The 22,891-nt window shown below is 41.2% G+C and overlaps 1 protein-coding gene across 1 annotated transcript; it reads right to left on the bottom strand.

Moving 5' to 3' along the window:
- Positions 1 to 17,814: 17,814 nt before the first annotated feature.
- LOC114431532 (uncharacterized) lies at positions 17,815 to 21,515 on the bottom strand. The gene is made up of 4 exons (XM_028399059.1): positions 21,498 to 21,515; positions 18,914 to 19,080; positions 18,581 to 18,835; positions 17,815 to 18,463 (listed from the first exon to the last, which is right to left on the bottom strand). Exons 2-4 carry the CDS (start codon positions 19,076 to 19,078, stop codon positions 17,963 to 17,965), a joined length of 921 nt encoding a protein of 306 aa, XP_028254860.1. The 5' UTR covers positions 19,079 to 19,080; positions 21,498 to 21,515; the 3' UTR covers positions 17,815 to 17,962.
- Between the last annotated feature and the right edge of the window lie 1,376 nt (positions 21,516 to 22,891).

The raw sequence follows: 22,891 nt of genomic DNA, 5'->3' as shown, positions 1-22,891 counted from the left end.
GGAGACTCTCAAGATGTTGAACTCTCATATTTTCAAAAACATGCCGTACATTAAGGCTTTGCCGGCATCCAAGTTTCAAACAGAGAGCGACCACATACATTGGACACGTGAGACTGCTCAAGCTATGCTTGAACATTGGGCATCAGTTTTAAACTTGACAGCCCCATAAGCCTCCCAGAGGAGGGGCATCAGGGGAATAAGCCCCTGATCTGTCAAAATGTCATCTTATTGACTGAAAAATTTCATCCTACTCAAGCACAGCTGGATCTTCTCAACAAGGGACTGACCTTTATTCCTACTATTGGTCTGGGGGAATTTCAGAAAAAACAATTAGAAATTGATTTACAAACATACCACAGGAAAATCAAACTAGCAGCTTACTTTAAGGACAGTAATTCAGATGGGAATAAACCACCACCATTTACACCACCATCTACCTGGATACCACCTGACACAAGTTTACCAACAGAAATTAAAACACTAATTGACAAAGACAGGACAGATTTTAAGAAAGTTTTCAAATATAACAAAGAGACTCCGAATTTGACTAAAGAAGAGGTTAAAGCATTGAAAGATTTAAAACATAATAAGCATATTGTGATCAAGCCAGCTGATAAGGGCAGTTCGGTGGTAATAATGGATCGGAATCAATATATTTTTGAAGTAGAACGCCAATTAAATGATAAAGTCTATTATAGAAAGCTAAAGGAACCAATGTATTTGGATACAGTTCCTTTAGTACATTCTATCATTGACACTCTGAAGGATAAGAAATTTATTAATGGCAAACAAAAGTTATATCTAAAAGGTGACAAAGAACCAAAAATACGGAGATTTTATATCCTCCCAAAAATCCACAAGGATCCTAGTAAATGGACGATACCAAATAAAATACCCCCGGGCAGACCAATAGTATCAGATTGTGGGTCAGAAACATATTTCACCGCAGAGTATATTGATTATTTTCTTAACCCACTGTCAGTCATTCATCCCTCCTATGTGAAAGACACTTATCATTTCATTGAAATTGTTAAATCCTTGAAAATTCCTAACAATTCCTTTTTCTTCACTGCGGATGTAGAGAGTCTATATACAAATATTGACATTAAGGCTGGAATGGACGCAGTCAGAAATATCTTTCGAAAACATCCAAACCCCAAGAGACCTGATAAAGAGATATTGAAATTATTGGAGATCAATCTAACCAGAAATGATTTTATTTTCAACGGGGAGTTTTATCTCCAAATTAAAGGGACAGCCATGGGCAAAAAATTTGCTCCATCATATGCTAATATATTCATGGCAGATTGGGAAGAGAAAGTATTTGATAAATGTTCTAAAAAACCTTTTCATTATTTAAGATATTTGGACGATATATGGGGCATTTGGTGTTATTCAGAAAAAGAATTTATAGAATTTATGGATATTTTGAATACTTATGATCCGTCGATAAAACTCAAATATGTGACTCACCATCAAACAATAGATTTTTTAGACACAACAGTCTATAAAGGACCAGCCTTTTTCTCTGACGGCTATCTGGATGTTAAAGTTTTCTTTAAACAAACCGATACACATGCCTTATTATTCAAAACAAGCTTCCACCCAACTCACACTTTCAGAGGTTTAGTTAAGTCACAATTATTACGTTTTTTCAGAATTTGCACTCAAAAACAATGTTTCTGGGAATCTGTTAGGACTTTATTTGGGGCCTTAAAGAAAAGAGGTTATACCAGATCATTCCTAAAACAATGTCTTAATACTTTTCAGACTCGCAAACAAAAAAGTGACAAACACATAATTCCTTTAATCACAAAATATTCCACAATGAGCAGAAAACTCAATAGAACCATTAAAAACAATTACCAGACAATCATAGAACAGTCTAATATCCTTATGGGACATCAAATAATTTCTGCATATAAGAAAAACAAGAACTTAAGAGACATCCTGGTTAGGGCAAAATTAGACCCACTACAACAAACAGATCCTAAACCAGACTTTGAAGGGTTTTCAGTAGTAAAATATGTCCGGAATAGACACAATAAGCAAATTTTTGTTATTAACCAGACTTTCACGCCACTTTCGGCTAATTGTGTGTACATAATTTATTGTTTTAAATGTGGCAAGCAATATATAGGTGAAACCAGCAACTCTATAAGAACCAGGATGTGGCAACATAGATACAATATCAAGAGAAGAAAGGAAACTCATACTCCCTTAGTCAGACATTTTTTGTTACATGGCCTACAAGCGTTACGAGTGGCAGGAATACAGGGGAATTCATGTTGGACACACAAACAAAGGAAGTCTGCTGAAAGACAATGGATATATAAATTACAAACCAAAGAACCATTAGGTTTAAATATTTCTTATTTTTGATTCCCTAGTACTCCAAGCACATTGGTTAAAGCAGATATGACCCTGACCCTAATATTACCCTAGACCTAATCCTAACCCTAACCCTAACCCCTAGCCCTAATCCTAGCCCTAACCCTAACCCCTAGCCCTAATCCTAGCCCTAACCTTAACCCAGGCCAAACCCTAGCCCTAACCCTAACCTAACCCCTAAGCCCAAGCCTAACCCTAACCCCTAACCCTAGGCCAAACCCTAACCTTAACCGTAACCCCTAACCCTAAGCCTAACCTTAACCCCTAACCCTAAGCCTAAGCCCAAACCTAACCTTAACTCCTAAGCCTAACCTTAACCCCTAACCCTAGGCCAAACCCTAACCTTAACCGTAACCCCTAACCCTAAGCCTAACCTTAACCCCTAACCCTAGGCCAAACCCTAACCCTAACCCTAACCCCTAACCCTAAGCCTAACCTTAACCCCTAATCCTAGGCCAAATTCTAACCCTAAACCTAACAATTAACCCCTAGCCCTAACCTGAACCTTTAACCCTAGGCCAAACTCTAACCCTATACCCAATCTTAACCCCCAACCCTAGACCAAACTCTAAACCCTAATCTTGAGGGGCGAATTGGATTCGGGGTCTAACCAAAGACATTCAATTAATTTTCATATTTTACATTTTGGGGAATGCTAAAAGGGTTAAATTTTAGTATTGTAAACTAATTTTAGTTTAAGGGGATATAGATTCTATTATAACCGGGGATTTTAATAGCTTACTTATAGGATAAATGATTATAGTTATCTAATTTGATCCAGGAGTCTAGGGGTTAAATAGGGGGCCTGGATATTTAGTAAAAGGAAAAAATATAAAAAGACGAACGAAACATATAAAAAGACGAACCAAATTTAAAAGACGAACGGAAACTATAAAAGGCAAAAGAAAACAGGGAAAGGTCATTTCTGCTTTGGCTATCAGAAGGTAAACACCTCCTTGCAGTAGAGCCAGCCTATATTTTATTTTTTTCAGTGCCCTTGCCTGAGGAAGACCCATAGGGTCGAAACGTTGCAACAGGGCACCTGTATTTAAGGGAGTTTTTTGTTTTTTCATTATATAAAACTTTTTTCTTTAATATAAAAACTTGTTTTTACATTTTTCTAAAAAAATAGTAGTTTCTTTCGCTGCATAGCAGTACTTTTTGGCACAGCAGTAGTTTTTAGTTCGTTGACAAACACAACAAAATAATCTTTTTTCCGCTGCATAGCAGTAATTTTTAGTTCAAGTTTTTTTCAATTTAAAAAGAACATGAGTGAGTGGACAGTTGTCCACTACGGCAGGCGGAGAACCCGCCGCACTCAAAACTGGTCCTGGGACCTGGAGGAACCTGAGACCAGATGGGGGGCCCGCGCACACCCAGCCTCGCGCCCTGCGAGGCAGGCTCCTAACCTTGCACCTAACCGGCCTGCGCCACCACCTGGTTTCCGGTCCTCCACTCGTCCCGGACAAAATTTCAAGAATCTGGGACCCCAAGGGAGATCTTATGCATCAGTGCTACGTGGGACTGTTCCCCCACGCCAACACTACCGTGACTATGGTCCGAGGGATCAAAATGATAGACGGTCTTGGCAACGAAGTGGATATTTTGAGCTGACGCAGGATCGCAGACCGATGAGAACAGATCCACGGTTTGCCACGAGGATCCGTAAATTTTACAGGATCATCCAGTTGTTGCACCATTTACAAAACGTTACTCCAGAACCGGGCGAACCTGGTCCACGTATCATCTCTAGGATGGTGGACATCCTATCCTCCATGGTCAAGCCAGCTCTTCCAACCCAGACGACCAGAGAGCTGATAGTTGGTAATGCGAAGAACTGGGGATATACCACCCTGATCATCTTGAAGGACCATTACCAAGATAGTTTGGAGACCTTGTTGGCAGAGTTGTCAGAGGACTTTGATCCGGATTGGAGGGAGGCTTTTGTGGTCGCCACCAGATGGGCCAGACGCAACTTGACTCGCATTTCCCAGGATGTTTTGGACTATGCAGAGGCCCTGATTGCATCCTGTGAGGGTAATGCAACGATTGAAGAGGAGACAGGACAGGATGACACAGATACAGAGGAAGCTAGAGAACAGGAAAAACAACAACCAGTCAAAACAAGAAGAGGAGTGGTACTTGCAGAGTCAGAGGGAGATTTCTTGGAGGAAATTGTGGAGTGTTCCCCAGAAATTAGGAAGACTCCATCACAACACCAGACTGAACCCAGGTTGAACCTTCCTGCCCCAGAGAAGGGAAAGATCCCTAGGCCCGTAAGGTCCAATCAGACAACATCTACCGGGACAGATAGGGGACTAGTGGTAGGGAAGGAGAAGAAACAGAGTGGGCTTTCAGTTGGGGTTGATCCAGACCCTCCCAAAGAACAGAGGAAAACACGTCGCATATTGGGAACACAGACTTTGATCACAACTTCCCAGAATGATGCTCAAGCACAAGATGATGCTGGAAACACATCTCACATATTAGATGTGCAGACCAATCTGGACAACACACCAACACTGACTCCAAATTCAACTCGACATACGGTTCAAGTACACCGAGTGGAGGAACAAAATACTAACTCCATACAAGGTTTGGAGGAAGTATTCCCAGTTGGTCTTATGGACAGTTGTACTTCAACACCAAAACCGGTCTACAGACCAACCAGACACATCAGAACTAACCGTAAGTTGACTGATTGGGGTTTGACGATTAGGAAAAAATGGGTCATTTTGGGTGATTCAAATCTAAGTAAGATTCCAAGGCACCCGTATCCTGACCTTCAAGTTGACAGTTTTCCGGGAGCAAATTTCCGACATGCGGAGACGCTTCTGGCCAAGTCTACAAGCCAAGTTAGAGTGGAAAAAATAGTTTTGGCCTTTGGCTTAAACTCTCGGAGTCAAAAGGCCAAGGAAACTGCAATCAAACAAGCCCAATCAGTAGTTAGAGTGGCCAAACGACAGTACCCGCATGCCGAGATTTGGATTCCGTTGGTGAATTACTCCTCCTCATTGCCCTTTGCTGAAAGGGAGACTCTCAAGATGTTGAACTCTCATATTTTCAAAAACATGCCGTACATTAAGGCTTTGCCGGCATCCAAGTTTCAAACAGAGAGCGACCACATACATTGGACACGTGAGACTGCTCAAGCTATGCTTGAACATTGGGCATCAGTTTTAAACTTGACAGCCCCATAAGCCTCCCAGAGGAGGGGCATCAGGGGAATAAGCCCCTGATCTGTCAAAATGTCATCTTATTGACTGAAAAATTTCATCCTACTCAAGCACAGCTGGATCTTCTCAACAAGGGACTGACCTTTATTCCTACTATTGGTCTGGGGGAATTTCAGAAAAAACAATTAGAAATTGATTTACAAACATACCACAGGAAAATCAAACTAGCAGCTTACTTTAAGGACAGTAATTCAGATGGGAATAAACCACCACCATTTACACCACCATCTACCTGGATACCACCTGACACAAGTTTACCAACAGAAATTAAAACACTAATTGACAAAGACAGGACAGATTTTAAGAAAGTTTTCAAATATAACAAAGAGACTCCGAATTTGACTAAAGAAGAGGTTAAAGCATTGAAAGATTTAAAACATAATAAGCATATTGTGATCAAGCCAGCTGATAAGGGCAGTTCGGTGGTAATAATGGATCGGAATCAATATATTTTTGAAGTAGAACGCCAATTAAATGATAAAGTCTATTATAGAAAGCTAAAGGAACCAATGTATTTGGATACAGTTCCTTTAGTACATTCTATCATTGACACTCTGAAGGATAAGAAATTTATTAATGGCAAACAAAAGTTATATCTAAAAGGTGACAAAGAACCAAAAATACGGAGATTTTATATCCTCCCAAAAATCCACAAGGATCCTAGTAAATGGACGATACCAAATAAAATACCCCCGGGCAGACCAATAGTATCAGATTGTGGGTCAGAAACATATTTCACCGCAGAGTATATTGATTATTTTCTTAACCCACTGTCAGTCATTCATCCCTCCTATGTGAAAGACACTTATCATTTCATTGAAATTGTTAAATCCTTGAAAATTCCTAACAATTCCTTTTTCTTCACTGCGGATGTAGAGAGTCTATATACAAATATTGACATTAAGGCTGGAATGGACGCAGTCAGAAATATCTTTCGAAAACATCCAAACCCCAAGAGACCTGATAAAGAGATATTGAAATTATTGGAGATCAATCTAACCAGAAATGATTTTATTTTCAACGGGGAGTTTTATCTCCAAATTAAAGGGACAGCCATGGGCAAAAAATTTGCTCCATCATATGCTAATATATTCATGGCAGATTGGGAAGAGAAAGTATTTGATAAATGTTCTAAAAAACCTTTTCATTATTTAAGATATTTGGACGATATATGGGGCATTTGGTGTTATTCAGAAAAAGAATTTATAGAATTTATGGATATTTTGAATACTTATGATCCGTCGATAAAACTCAAATATGTGACTCACCATCAAACAATAGATTTTTTAGACACAACAGTCTATAAAGGACCAGCCTTTTTCTCTGACGGCTATCTGGATGTTAAAGTTTTCTTTAAACAAACCGATACACATGCCTTATTATTCAAAACAAGCTTCCACCCAACTCACACTTTCAGAGGTTTAGTTAAGTCACAATTATTACGTTTTTTCAGAATTTGCACTCAAAAACAATGTTTCTGGGAATCTGTTAGGACTTTATTTGGGGCCTTAAAGAAAAGAGGTTATACCAGATCATTCCTAAAACAATGTCTTAATACTTTTCAGACTCGCAAACAAAAAAGTGACAAACACATAATTCCTTTAATCACAAAATATTCCACAATGAGCAGAAAACTCAATAGAACCATTAAAAACAATTACCAGACAATCATAGAACAGTCTAATATCCTTATGGGACATCAAATAATTTCTGCATATAAGAAAAACAAGAACTTAAGAGACATCCTGGTTAGGGCAAAATTAGACCCACTACAACAAACAGATCCTAAACCAGACTTTGAAGGGTTTTCAGTAGTAAAATATGTCCGGAATAGACACAATAAGCAAATTTTTGTTATTAACCAGACTTTCACGCCACTTTCGGCTAATTGTGTGTACATAATTTATTGTTTTAAATGTGGCAAGCAATATATAGGTGAAACCAGCAACTCTATAAGAACCAGGATGTGGCAACATAGATACAATATCAAGAGAAGAAAGGAAACTCATACTCCCTTAGTCAGACATTTTTTGTTACATGGCCTACAAGCGTTACGAGTGGCAGGAATACAGGGGAATTCATGTTGGACACACAAACAAAGGAAGTCTGCTGAAAGACAATGGATATATAAATTACAAACCAAAGAACCATTAGGTTTAAATATTTCTTATTTTTGATTCCCTAGTACTCCAAGCACATTGGTTAAAGCAGATATGACCCTGACCCTAATATTACCCTAGACCTAATCCTAACCCTAACCCTAACCCCTAGCCCTAATCCTAGCCCTAACCCTAACCCCTAGCCCTAATCCTAGCCCTAACCTTAACCCAGGCCAAACCCTAGCCCTAACCCTAACCTAACCCCTAAGCCCAAGCCTAACCCTAACCCCTAACCCTAGGCCAAACCCTAACCTTAACCGTAACCCCTAACCCTAAGCCTAACCTTAACCCCTAACCCTAAGCCTAAGCCCAAACCTAACCTTAACTCCTAAGCCTAACCTTAACCCCTAACCCTAGGCCAAACCCTAACCTTAACCGTAACCCCTAACCCTAAATCTAAGCCTAATCTTAACCCCTAACCCTAGGCCAAACCCTAACCCTAACCCTAACCCTAACCCTAAGCCTAACCCTAACCCCTAATCCTAGGCCAAATTCTAACCCTAAACCTAACAATTAACCCCTAGCCCTAACCTGAACCTTTAACCCTAGGCCAAACTCTAACCCTATACCCAATCTTAACCCCCAACCCTAGACCAAACTCTAAACCCTAATCTTGAGGGGCGAATTGGATTCGGGGTCTAACCAAAGACATTCAATTAATTTTCATATTTTACATTTTGGGGAATGCTAAAAGGGTTAAATTTTAGTATTGTAAACTAATTTTAGTTTAAGGGGATATAGATTCTATTATAACCGGGGATTTTAATAGCTTACTTATAGGATAAATGATTATAGTTATCTAATTTGATCCAGGAGTCTAGGGGTTAAATAGGGGGCCTGGATATTTAGTAAAAGGAAAAAATATAAAAAGACGAACGAAACATATAAAAAGACGAACCAAATTTAAAAGACGAACGGAAACTATAAAAGGCAAAAGAAAACAGGGAAAGGTCATTTCTGCTTTGGCTATCAGAAGGTAAACACCTCCTTGCAGTAGAGCCAGCCTATATTTTATTTTTTTCAGTGCCCTTGCCTGAGGAAGACCCATAGGGTCGAAACGTTGCAACAGGGCACCTGTATTTAAGGGAGTTTTTTGTTTTTTCATTATATAAAACTTTTTTCTTTAATATAAAAACTTGTTTTTACATTTTTCTAAAAAAATAGTAGTTTCTTTCGCTGCATAGCAGTACTTTTTGGCACAGCAGTAGTTTTTAGTTCGTTGACAAACACAACAAAATAATCTTTTTTCCGCTGCATAGCAGTAATTTTTAGTTCAAGTTTTTTTCAATTTAAAAAGAACATGAGTGAGTGGACAGTTGTCCACTACGGCAGGCGGAGAACCCGCCGCACTCAAAACTGGTCCTGGGACCTGGAGGAACCTGAGACCAGATGGGGGGCCCGCGCACACCCAGCCTCGCGCCCTGCGAGGCAGGCTCCTAACCTTGCACCTAACCGGCCTGCGCCACCACCTGGTTTCCGGTCCTCCACTCGTCCCGGACAAAATTTCAAGAATCTGGGACCCCAAGGGAGATCTTATGCATCAGTGCTACGTGGGACTGTTCCCCCACGCCAACACTACCGTGACTATGGTCCGAGGGATCAAAATGATAGACGGTCTTGGCAACGAAGTGGATATTTTGAGCTGACGCAGGATCGCAGACCGATGAGAACAGATCCACGGTTTGCCACGAGGATCCGTAAATTTTACAGGATCATCCAGTTGTTGCACCATTTACAAAACGTTACTCCAGAACCGGGCGAACCTGGTCCACGTATCATCTCTAGGATGGTGGACATCCTATCCTCCATGGTCAAGCCAGCTCTTCCAACCCAGACGACCAGAGAGCTGATAGTTGGTAATGCGAAGAACTGGGGATATACCACCCTGATCATCTTGAAGGACCATTACCAAGATAGTTTGGAGACCTTGTTGGCAGAGTTGTCAGAGGACTTTGATCCGGATTGGAGGGAGGCTTTTGTGGTCGCCACCAGATGGGCCAGACGCAACTTGACTCGCATTTCCCAGGATGTTTTGGACTATGCAGAGGCCCTGATTGCATCCTGTGAGGGTAATGCAACGATTGAAGAGGAGACAGGACAGGATGACACAGATACAGAGGAAGCTAGAGAACAGGAAAAACAACAACCAGTCAAAACAAGAAGAGGAGTGGTACTTGCAGAGTCAGAGGGAGATTTCTTGGAGGAAATTGTGGAGTGTTCCCCAGAAATTAGGAAGACTCCATCACAACACCAGACTGAACCCAGGTTGAACCTTCCTGCCCCAGAGAAGGGAAAGATCCCTAGGCCCGTAAGGTCCAATCAGACAACATCTACCGGGACAGATAGGGGACTAGTGGTAGGGAAGGAGAAGAAACAGAGTGGGCTTTCAGTTGGGGTTGATCCAGACCCTCCCAAAGAACAGAGGAAAACACGTCGCATATTGGGAACACAGACTTTGATCACAACTTCCCAGAATGATGCTCAAGCACAAGATGATGCTGGAAACACATCTCACATATTAGATGTGCAGACCAATCTGGACAACACACCAACACTGACTCCAAATTCAACTCGACATACGGTTCAAGTACACCGAGTGGAGGAACAAAATACTAACTCCATACAAGGTTTGGAGGAAGTATTCCCAGTTGGTCTTATGGACAGTTGTACTTCAACACCAAAACCGGTCTACAGACCAACCAGACACATCAGAACTAACCGTAAGTTGACTGATTGGGGTTTGACGATTAGGAAAAAATGGGTCATTTTGGGTGATTCAAATCTAAGTAAGATTCCAAGGCACCCGTATCCTGACCTTCAAGTTGACAGTTTTCCGGGAGCAAATTTCCGACATGCGGAGACGCTTCTGGCCAAGTCTACAAGCCAAGTTAGAGTGGAAAAAATAGTTTTGGCCTTTGGCTTAAACTCTCGGAGTCAAAAGGCCAAGGAAACTGCAATCAAACAAGCCCAATCAGTAGTTAGAGTGGCCAAACGACAGTACCCGCATGCCGAGATTTGGATTCCGTTGGTGAATTACTCCTCCTCATTGCCCTTTGCTGAAAGGGAGACTCTCAAGATGTTGAACTCTCATATTTTCAAAAACATGCCGTACATTAAGGCTTTGCCGGCATCCAAGTTTCAAACAGAGAGCGACCACATACATTGGACACGTGAGACTGCTCAAGCTATGCTTGAACATTGGGCATCAGTTTTAAACTTGACAGCCCCATAAGCCTCCCAGAGGAGGGGCATCAGGGGAATAAGCCCCTGATCTGTCAAAATGTCATCTTATTGACTGAAAAATTTCATCCTACTCAAGCACAGCTGGATCTTCTCAACAAGGGACTGACCTTTATTCCTACTATTGGTCTGGGGGAATTTCAGAAAAAACAATTAGAAATTGATTTACAAACATACCACAGGAAAATCAAACTAGCAGCTTACTTTAAGGACAGTAATTCAGATGGGAATAAACCACCACCATTTACACCACCATCTACCTGGATACCACCTGACACAAGTTTACCAACAGAAATTAAAACACTAATTGACAAAGACAGGACAGATTTTAAGAAAGTTTTCAAATATAACAAAGAGACTCCGAATTTGACTAAAGAAGAGGTTAAAGCATTGAAAGATTTAAAACATAATAAGCATATTGTGATCAAGCCAGCTGATAAGGGCAGTTCGGTGGTAATAATGGATCGGAATCAATATATTTTTGAAGTAGAACGCCAATTAAATGATAAAGTCTATTATAGAAAGCTAAAGGAACCAATGTATTTGGATACAGTTCCTTTAGTACATTCTATCATTGACACTCTGAAGGATAAGAAATTTATTAATGGCAAACAAAAGTTATATCTAAAAGGTGACAAAGAACCAAAAATACGGAGATTTTATATCCTCCCAAAAATCCACAAGGATCCTAGTAAATGGACGATACCAAATAAAATACCCCCGGGCAGACCAATAGTATCAGATTGTGGGTCAGAAACATATTTCACCGCAGAGTATATTGATTATTTTCTTAACCCACTGTCAGTCATTCATCCCTCCTATGTGAAAGACACTTATCATTTCATTGAAATTGTTAAATCCTTGAAAATTCCTAACAATTCCTTTTTCTTCACTGCGGATGTAGAGAGTCTATATACAAATATTGACATTAAGGCTGGAATGGACGCAGTCAGAAATATCTTTCGAAAACATCCAAACCCCAAGAGACCTGATAAAGAGATATTGAAATTATTGGAGATCAATCTAACCAGAAATGATTTTATTTTCAACGGGGAGTTTTATCTCCAAATTAAAGGGACAGCCATGGGCAAAAAATTTGCTCCATCATATGCTAATATATTCATGGCAGATTGGGAAGAGAAAGTATTTGATAAATGTTCTAAAAAACCTTTTCATTATTTAAGATATTTGGACGATATATGGGGCATTTGGTGTTATTCAGAAAAAGAATTTATAGAATTTATGGATATTTTGAATACTTATGATCCGTCGATAAAACTCAAATATGTGACTCACCATCAAACAATAGATTTTTTAGACACAACAGTCTATAAAGGACCAGCCTTTTTCTCTGACGGCTATCTGGATGTTAAAGTTTTCTTTAAACAAACCGATACACATGCCTTATTATTCAAAACAAGCTTCCACCCAACTCACACTTTCAGAGGTTTAGTTAAGTCACAATTATTACGTTTTTTCAGAATTTGCACTCAAAAACAATGTTTCTGGGAATCTGTTAGGACTTTATTTGGGGCCTTAAAGAAAAGAGGTTATACCAGATCATTCCTAAAACAATGTCTTAATACTTTTCAGACTCGCAAACAAAAAAGTGACAAACACATAATTCCTTTAATCACAAAATATTCCACAATGAGCAGAAAACTCAATAGAACCATTAAAAACAATTACCAGACAATCATAGAACAGTCTAATATCCTTATGGGACATCAAATAATTTCTGCATATAAGAAAAACAAGAACTTAAGAGACATCCTGGTTAGGGCAAAATTAGACCCACTACAACAAACAGATCCTAAACCAGACTTTGAAGGGTTTTCAGTAGTAAAATATGTCCGGAATAGACACAATAAGCAAATTTTTGTTATTAACCAGACTTTCACGCCACTTTCGGCTAATTGTGTGTACATAATTTATTGTTTTAAATGTGGCAAGCAATATATAGGTGAAACCAGCAACTCTATAAGAACCAGGATGTGGCAACATAGATACAATATCAAGAGAAGAAAGGAAACTCATACTCCCTTAGTCAGACATTTTTTGTTACATGGCCTACAAGCGTTACGAGTGGCAGGAATACAGGGGAATTCATGTTGGACACACAAACAAAGGAAGTCTGCTGAAAGACAATGGATATATAAATTACAAACCAAAGAACCATTAGGTTTAAATATTTCTTATTTTTGATTCCCTAGTACTCCAAGCACATTGGTTAAAGCAGATATGACCCTGACCCTAATATTACCCTAGACCTAATCCTAACCCTAACCCTAACCCCTAGCCCTAATCCTAGCCCTAACCCTAACCCCTAGCCCTAATCCTAGCCCTAACCTTAACCCAGGCCAAACCCTAGCCCTAACCCTAACCTAACCCCTAAGCCCAAGCCTAACCCTAACACTGGGATAGCCCTGGGGCGTAGCATATAGCTAGGAAGGTCGTAGAGAGACGGGACCTGGATAGAAATTTGTTTCGGACAGCGCTGAGCTTGCGAAACTTGTTAGCGTGAAATTAGCATTTTTTCAAAAATTTTTTAAAAATTCATCTTTAACGATACGGCCTTGAAAATTGCACAGCTGGATTCAGTTTTTCGGCCGCTTTCCGGCGATACCACTTTTATCAAGATCGGACGACATGCAATATAAAACCTTCCATCAGGGGGCGACAAAAACTGCTAGGGTTTTCACTTGTAAATTTTGAATGGACGTAGATGTAAATGCTGAATTCCTCGCGCTTACGTTAGGGTTACGGTTAGGGGAGATTATGATTATGATTATTATTATGATTATTATTATTATTATGATTATTATTATGATTATTAGTGCTCTATCTCAGCTTTAAGACAGACTGTTACCCAGGAAACTGCTCCGCGTCCTCCGCAAGCCGCTCACGTCTCTATCAGCAGCGATTCAGCAAAAACAGACTGGATATCAGTGAGGAGAGCCGGTGCAGCCTCTCTCTCTCTCTCTCCACGGTGGCTGTCAGGGAGGTTGCAGACGGACTCAAGCACAGGACGGGAGACAGGCAGAGGTTAAATTAAAGTAGTTTATTGTGGCCGAAAACTCAGGGAACACAGTTCAAAAGCAACAGATCTCAGGGCAGAAACATACGCGCTGCACAAGCCGGCAGGAGGGGGAAAAACAAACACACACACACACACACACACACACACACACACACACACACACACGCAGGGTTGAGTCACCACGGTTCTCAGCAGGACAAACTCGAAAGGTCTCAAAATCACACCAGGCAGACAAAACACAAAAATATAGACTCAGAAAAATACTCAGGCTGCTGGAGAACAGGACGGCTGGAAGTCAGGTAGTAGACGAGACGAACTGCCACCGAGTGAGGGGATCACGGCAGACAAAAGGACACAGGTGAGGCACATTAGGGAGGAGCAGGTGATCACCAGGAGGAGGAGGAGGGAGAAGACGAGGAGGGGCCAGCCAAGACACCTGAAATGAGAGGAGTCAGTGATTTCAAAATGAGGCAAACATAATCAAACAATGTACAACTGCCCTGGCTCACGCTGGGACCCTGACGGTGGCAGCGACAGAGAAACAGCGCGTGTGCGTTTCTATGGGCAGAGCGGTGGCTGCTGCTGAATGCCTGTTGTGATTCCAGCTTCCTATTATTTAAATTATGATTATTATGATTATTATTATTATTATTATTATTATTAGTGCTCTGAAATTATGCCGGCTTTCACCAAAGCCCGGTCTCTTCACGTTAACTTCCCTGAGCCACTCGTCCTCCTCCTCCAGCCAGCCCTGATGTGCGATCGGACCCTCGCATCTCAGCTTTAAGACAGACTCTTACCCAGGAAACTGCTCCGCGTCCTCCGCAAGCCGCTCACGTGTCCATCAGCGGCGACTCAGCAAAAACCGGCTGGATATCAGTGAGGAGAGCCAGTGAAGCCTCTCTCTCTCTCTCTCTCCACGGTGGCAGCGACAGAGAAACAGCGCGTGTGCGTTTCTATGGGCAGAGCGGTGGCTGCTGCTGAATGCCTGTTGTGATTCCAGCTTCCTCTGTACACTTTATTAATACATAAAGACCATCTTCGGACGTACGTTGTCCGGCATTTTAATCACATGCACCACAGCGATTCCTCATTCATCCTTACCAGTGGCTGACTCTGCAGAATATTTATTACGACAATAAACAGGAAACAACGGCGCGAGTTCAAACCTGCCAGCTTCCCTCTCATCGCTGTCAGACTCACAGCCACACCCGTGGCCGGCTGGCTGTTGGGAAATTATTATTATTGTTAGTGCTCTGAAATTATACATAAACGGACTCAAGCACAGGACGGGAGACAGGCAGAGGTTAAATTAAAGTAGTTTATTGTGGCCGAAAACTCAGGGAACACAGTTCAAAAGTCACCAAAGCTCGGACAGGAGTCACAGATCAGCAGCCAGGGTGAAAGGTGGAAAATAACACACGTTAACTTCCCTGAGCCACTCGTCCTCCTCCTCCAGCCAGCCCTGATGTGCGATCGGACCCTCGCATCTCAGCTTTAAGACAGACTCTTACCCAGGAAACTGCTCCGCGTCCTCCGCAAGCCGCTCACGTGTCCATCAGCGGCGACTCAGCAAAAACCGGCTGGATATCAGTGAGGAGAGCCGGTGCAGCCTCTCTCTCTCTCTCTCTCTCTCTCTCCACGGTGGCAGCGACAGAGAAACAGCGCGTGTGCGTTTCTATGGGCAGAGCGGTGGCTGCTGCTGAATGCCTGTTGTGATTCCAGCTTCCTCTGTACACTTTATTAATACATAAACACCATCTGCGGACATACGTGGTCCGGCATTTTAATCACATGCACCACAGCGATTCCTCATTCATCCTTACCAGTGGCTGACTCTGCAGAACATTTATGACGGCAATAAACAGGAAACAACGGCGCGAGTTCAAACCTGCCAGCTTCCCTCTCATCGCTGTCAGACCCACAGCCACACCGGTGGCCGGCTGGCTGTTGGGAAATTATTATTATTGTTAGTGCTCTGAAATTATGCCGGCTTTCACCAAAGCTCGGACAGGAGTCACAGATCAGCAGCCAGGGTGAAAGGTGGAAAAAAACACACGTTAACTTCCCTGAGCCACTCGTCCTCCTCCTCCAGCCAGCCCTGATGTGCGATCGGACCCTCGCATCTCAGCTTTAAGACAGACTCTTACCCAGGAAACTGCTCCGCGTCCTCCGCAAGCCGCTCACGTGTCCATCAGCGGCGATTCAGCAAAAACCGGCTGGATATCAGTGAGGAGAGCCGGTGAAGCCTCTCTCTCTCTCTCTCTCTCCACGGTGGCAGCGACAGAGAAACAGCGCGTGTGCGTTTCTATGGGCAGAGCGGTGGCTGCTGCTGAATGCCTGTTGTGATTCCAGCTTCCTCTGTACACTTTATTAATACATAAAGACCATCTTCGGACGTACGTTGTCCGGCATTTTAATCACATGCACCACAGCGATTCCTCATTCATCCTTACCAGTGGCTGACTCTGCAGAATATTTATTACGACAATAAACAGGAAACAACGGCGCGAGTTCAAACCTGCCAGCTTCCCTCTCATCGCTGTCAGACTCACAGCCACACCCGTGGCCGGCTGGCTGTTGGGAAATTATTATTACAACTTTGGTGCTTCTACCTGCCTGGGAAAGCATAAATTCTAACTTACAAGTCCATCATTTTACACCTGAGGAAGCTCGTAGAGACATGGGACCAAGACCTATCGACTCAGAATGGCCTGAAATGTATGTGTGCCAAGTTTGGTGCGTCTATGTGCCTGGGAAAGCATAAATTCTTCCAAGTCCATGATTTTACACCTTCACTTAGTTAAAGTTCCAATGACGAACTCCAATAACGAACTCACCAATAACGAACTCACCGATAACGAACTCCAATAACGAACTCACCGATAACGAACTCCAATAACGAACTCACCAATAACGAACTCACCGATAACGAACTCCAATAACGAACTCACCGATAACGAACTCCAATAACGAACTCACCAATAACGAACTCACCGATAACGAACTCCAATAACGAACTCACCGATAACGAACTCCAATAACGAACTCACCAATAACGAACTCCAATAACGAACTCCAATAACGAACTCACCGATAACGAACTCCAATAACGAACTCACCGATAACGAACTCCAATAACGAACTCACCGATAACGAACTCCAATAACGAACTCACCGATAACGAACTCCAATAACGAACTCACCGATAACGAACTCCAATAACGAACTCACCGATAACGAACTCCAATAACGAACTCACCGATAACGAACTCCAATAACGAACTCACCGATAACGAACTCACCGATAACGAACTCCAATAACGAACTCACCGATAACGAACTCCAATAACGAACTCACCGATAACGAACTCACCAATGACGAAGTCTAACGAATACTAACCATGACATCAAAGACGACATAACTCTCTGTAAAGAATTACACATGTAGACAAATAATGCTCCCCAAACTCTGTATTAAGCACTTAAACATTAGCCAGTTTCTGAAAACGTTTCTGAAAAAATAAAATCTTCATAAAAATACATTTTAGCTTTGGTATAAAAATAAATATTCCTTTTCTTTTCAAGGAGAAAAACGGTTTATGCAAATAAAAAAAAATCCTTTACCAAAGGACTACTTTAAAAATAAATCTGCTGAAAAAGTTTCTGAAAACAATAAAATCTTAATAAAAATAATTTCAGCTTTCGTATGAACATAAATACTCCTTTTCTTTTCAAGGCCCTAAAATTTTATACAAATAAAAAAAATCCTTTACTAAAAAGGACTACTTTGAAAATAAATATGCTCAAAACTGTCTAAAGTTGGTTTTCTGACCTACAGTTCGGTTTCCTGACTCATTTGAGTCTCCTCTACCACCTGAGTTGGCTTTACAGCATCAGATGCAGAAACTTCTGTGCTGCATGGATTTACTGTGGCTGGATTTCTTAGCATCAAACTGTTCCACAGGGTCAGACATTCCAGTGCCAACTCCTTCAAATTTAAAGTGTAGTTTCCTCTTAGTTGCACGTGATTGTCCGCACGGTAACTCATCCTCGTCGCTGCAAGGTTCTGGTTGGACATCCACAGACATGTTAGGGAGGAACTCCCTTCCCCTTTTACGAGCCGTTTCTGAATCCTCAGAGAGAAATGTTGGTGAACTGTATCCCTCACTTTCCAAGACGGGCTCATCCTCATCTTCAGTTGTTTCGTCCTCAGTGGGGCTTCTTTCTTCCACATCTGCCATAGCCATGTTCATCGCCCTCAATCTTAAATCTCTAACTTTTGAGGCTTCCTTCTTGTCAGGCAGCGCCACGTAGAAACGCTCAGCGGTTTTTGTATCATGACACATAGCCTTAGCCAGCTTTTCTTTTTCCTCGACAGTGAGATATTTGCTGGCCTGCAAATAGAAAAACAAAACAAAAAACATATTCTGTATGTCCTGTTTTATCCATAAAATCACAATGGCTTCAAAAAAAAAAAAAAAAAAAAAAAAAAAAAAATCACACAAACTTACTTGGGTGGAGGCACTGCTCCGTATCTTGTTGAAAGTGATAATACCTCCCAGGCCAGCATCTCTCCAGGCAGCTTGAAGGAAGTGGACAGGTTTCACAATTTGGTTCCCACGGATGGATGCAAAGACATAACTGCAATCGTCATGAATCTTTTGGACAGAGAGGATCTCTATCAATTTTCTCAGCCAGGAATGCTCGGTCGTGGTGACAAACAAGGATGCCTGTCCATATGTACGCACAGTTTTGTGTTCGTCAACCTGGGGAGAATAATTCAGAACATTAGTATTGGTCTGTTTTACACTGCACATTTCAGTCCTTAGTTCAAAGCAACTCACTGTGATATGGAATCCATGCTTGGTACGTTCTGCGTTCAAGACATTTTCCTTGGTCATGTTTGTCATGACAACAGATCTGTGTCCCGTCAGGACACACAGGTAGCCCATGAGGTAGCCCATCAGTTTGTTATACTCAAGAAGCAAGTTTGGATCTTCACAGAGCATGTCTGTTATGATGAAGAGTCACCCAGAAGAAAACGTCAAAAAACACAGCTACACAATGACACAAGGAGCTTCTGAATCCTCATCTACTACTACAACAACAACAACTACTTGCCTAACAATACAGGAACGTTCTTTTTGGCCGCCATTAGGAAGCTGTTTTCATCACACGGGGCAAGCTGCTTCTCTGTGAACATGAAAACATACAGATAAATCACAATACACATTTCATTAACCACATTAATGGCCAAGTAAACAGAATGCAACAACTGACCATTTTTCAATCGTTTCACTTTTTGCTGATGGACAACAACATCCCGTCTCACATCTTTGTGGATTCTTTTTAACTCGTAGGTCATGTTCACGATATCTTGTCTCCTTAACTTGCTGGCTGCTAGAAATTTGCCTTCGATGTGGGCAAAAAAACGTGCCACATTGCAAAGCATGTTTCTTATTGTTGTGCATGCATAGCCTTTGTGTTTCAAATATCTTGGCCACCTTCAAAAGAAGCAAACGAGAGAGAACATAAATACCTTTGAAAGGCTTTGGATTTCTCCAACGTGCCTAAAGAATATTTTTAACAAACAACTTACGTCCGTAACTTCTCCGTCCGGCTCAGAAAGCGCATATCTCTAGAACCTTCAGTTCTAGGACAGCCACCCAGCATGTACTCACAGAGACGTTGTACATGGCTGCTCGCCTGGCGTGCATTTTCCATGTCTTTTCTTCCAGTCCGCGACCCCAAGACAAACTTTTCAAAGTCTGCAATAATCTTTTCTATGATTACAAAACACTTTGTTATTTTTTTTTTTTAAACGCAAAGGTTTTCAACACAAAAAGGGAAAAGGTTGAGAAACTTACCACACAGATATCCCAGCGGTTTGCCCTTGCTGACATGTTGATGTTTCTTAATTGATCCTGGAGGGGTGAAGCCTTCTGTGTTGGGGATTGACGCCGATTCTTTGGGGGTGGAAGTCATCAGAAGTTCGACATTTGTTTCCACAACTTGTAGCCTCCTCTGAATGTTCTCAAGCACGGACTGTAATGTAGACTTTGGACAACTGATCTCAGAAACGGGTTGCTGAGGTGAATAGCGGTCTGACCCAGAAGGAAGGGTGTGATATTGACCGGCATCAGTTGATGTAGTGACATTACAAGGAGAAGGGTGGGACCCAAGACAACTTGTAGCAGAGCGAGGCTGTGTCTCAGGTTTGGTATTGACATCATCGTGAGTGGAGGATCTTTCAGGACTAACGAGACATTCTTGCTGAGGAACAGAACCCGGATCCACCATGTCATCACTGGATGCTCCATCTTCAAGAATGTGAAAGAGAGACATTCTCCACTGTTTGATTTAACAAAACTTGCATTATTTGTTAATAATATCCAGTAAGAAATTTACCATCCTCCGATGCCACCACGTTCTGGACTTCCCGAAGTTTCTCGATCTCCGCCATTATCGCCTTTCTCTTTGCCGCTTTCAAAAGATCATGTTGATCCTATTGGATAGATAGAAATTCTTAAAAACACTATGTATATTTATACAAGTGTGGATACAGCCCAGCAAAGAGCGCCATACACCAGTGAGTACGCTGGAGGCTATGCAGGTAAAGTGTCTTGCCCAAGGACACACAACAGTGACTAGGGAGGAGTAACAGTGACTAACAACAGTTAGGAGTGTACATGTACCCGTCTTACTACGAGGTGGATTTCATCAAGATGCTTGTCCAGTCGTGACAAATTGGCTTTTTGACAAAACGGACATTCCAACCTTTGGGAGGTCCTGCAGTAAGGTGAGGGTTTACGCACAGTTAATACACAACTAAAGAACGTAGGGATACATTTGAAAATGTTTTTGTATCTTTTACCTTGCAGATCCATATTTTAGGAAAAGATTAGTCTCTTTTCCATTTGTTACATGATGTTTGACTCTCAGATGTTGCCTCAGATTGTTGAATGATTGGAAACAAATTCCACACAACTTCTCACTCTGCAAAAAAAAAAAAAAAAGCAACGAAACATATTACAATGCACTGCAGTGTAATCTTCCAATGAGCCTTAAATGAATTGATTTCTACTTACCATATTGAGATGAAAGACCCGTCGGTCGGGAGCAGGACTGTTCTGAGAGTGAAGAGAGTTGAAATGCAACTTACTTTTATTTTAGACCAAGACTACAGTCAAGTATGGAACTTGGCGATTAACAGACACGTTTCAATGCATTTACATGTATTTAGCTCAGTCAATTAGCATGCTTTACTAACACGGATAAAAATTTTTGCATCAACACTCGGTCACAAACACATGTAAACGTTGCATAAGGTTCCAAGGAACCCTTTCCAACAACTTTTAACATGATAACAGTCTGTTTTTTTATGATATTTCCGTCGAATTGTGAATGGCAAATCTCAAGGTAACTTACCATTCGGGGGAGAGCTCACGAAGCACTTCCTGGTTCCTCCGAGACGTTAGCCAATCGACCTCTGCCGACACGCTTACCTGTAATACATGCGACTCTAAAAATGACATTGCATCGGAAAGTTGAAATGCACATTTTGCTCTGAAATTACGCCGGCTTTCACGACAGCTCGGACAACAATCGCTGCAGAAACATGAGCCCACGCGTCCACAGTCCATTCACATAACTGGCGTAACTCACCTGCGCTGCCTCCCGGTAAAGCTGTGCTCGCTCTCTGACATCCATCTCTGCCACGCCGCTCGCAGCTTGGCTTTAAACGCCCCGTTTACTCCGATATCCAGCGGTTGAAGCTCTTTGAAGCACCTGAAATGAGAGGGGAGTCAGTGATTTCAAAATGAGGCAAACATAATCAAACAATATACAACCGCCCTGGCTCACGCTGGGACCCTGACGGTGGCAGCGACAGAGAAACAGCGCGTGTGCGTTTCTATGGGCAGAGCGGTGGCTGCTGCTGAATGCCTGTTGTGATTCCAGCTTCCTCTGTACACTTTATTAATAAATAAAGACCATCTTCGGACATACGTGGTCCCGCATTTTAATCACATGCACCGCCGATGTCCAGCGGTTGGAGTTCTTTGTAAAAATAATAATAAAAACGTCAAAAAAACACAGCTACACAACAACGCAAGGAGCTTCTAAATTCTCATCTACAACAATTTTTATTGTTTTTTTTAAATGACTTTTTTTTATTATTTTATTGCATTTCAATACTAACCATGACTTCAAAGATGAAATAACTCTCTGTAAAGAATTACACATTTAGACAAATAATGCTCACCAAACTCTTTATTAACCACTTGAACATTAGCCAATTTATGAATAAAAAAAAAAATCTTTCAAATCTTTTTCAAGGCCCCAAAATTTTATACAAATAAAAAAAATCCTAAAAAGGACTACTTTGAAAACAAATCTGCTGAAAAAAAAACAAAAAAATCTTCATGGAAATAATTTTAGCTTTGGTATAAAAATAAATATTCTTTTTCTTTTCAAGGCCCCAAAATTTTATACAAATAAATAAAATCCTTTACTAAAAAGGACTACTTTAAAAATAAATCTGCTGAAAAAGTTTCTGAAAACAATAAAATCTTAATAAAAATAATTTCAGCTTTCGTATAAACATAAATACTCCTTTTCTTTTCAAGGCCCCAAAATTTTATACAAATGAAAAAAACCCTACTTTGAAAACAAATCTGCTGAAAAAGTTTCTGAAAAAAAAAATAAAATCTTCATGGAAATAATTTTAGCTTTGGTATAAAAATAAATATTCCTTTTCTTTTCAAGGCCCACAACGGTTTATACAAATAAAAAAAATCCTTTACCAAAGGACTACTTTGAAA

This window comes from Parambassis ranga, unplaced genomic scaffold (assembly GCF_900634625.1).
Source record: "Parambassis ranga unplaced genomic scaffold, fParRan2.1 scaffold_93_arrow_ctg1, whole genome shotgun sequence".
Lineage (NCBI taxonomy): Eukaryota > Metazoa > Chordata > Actinopteri > Ambassidae > Parambassis > Parambassis ranga.
Note: the sequence above shows the minus strand (reverse complement) of the source record. Positions and strands in the feature narration are given on the sequence as shown.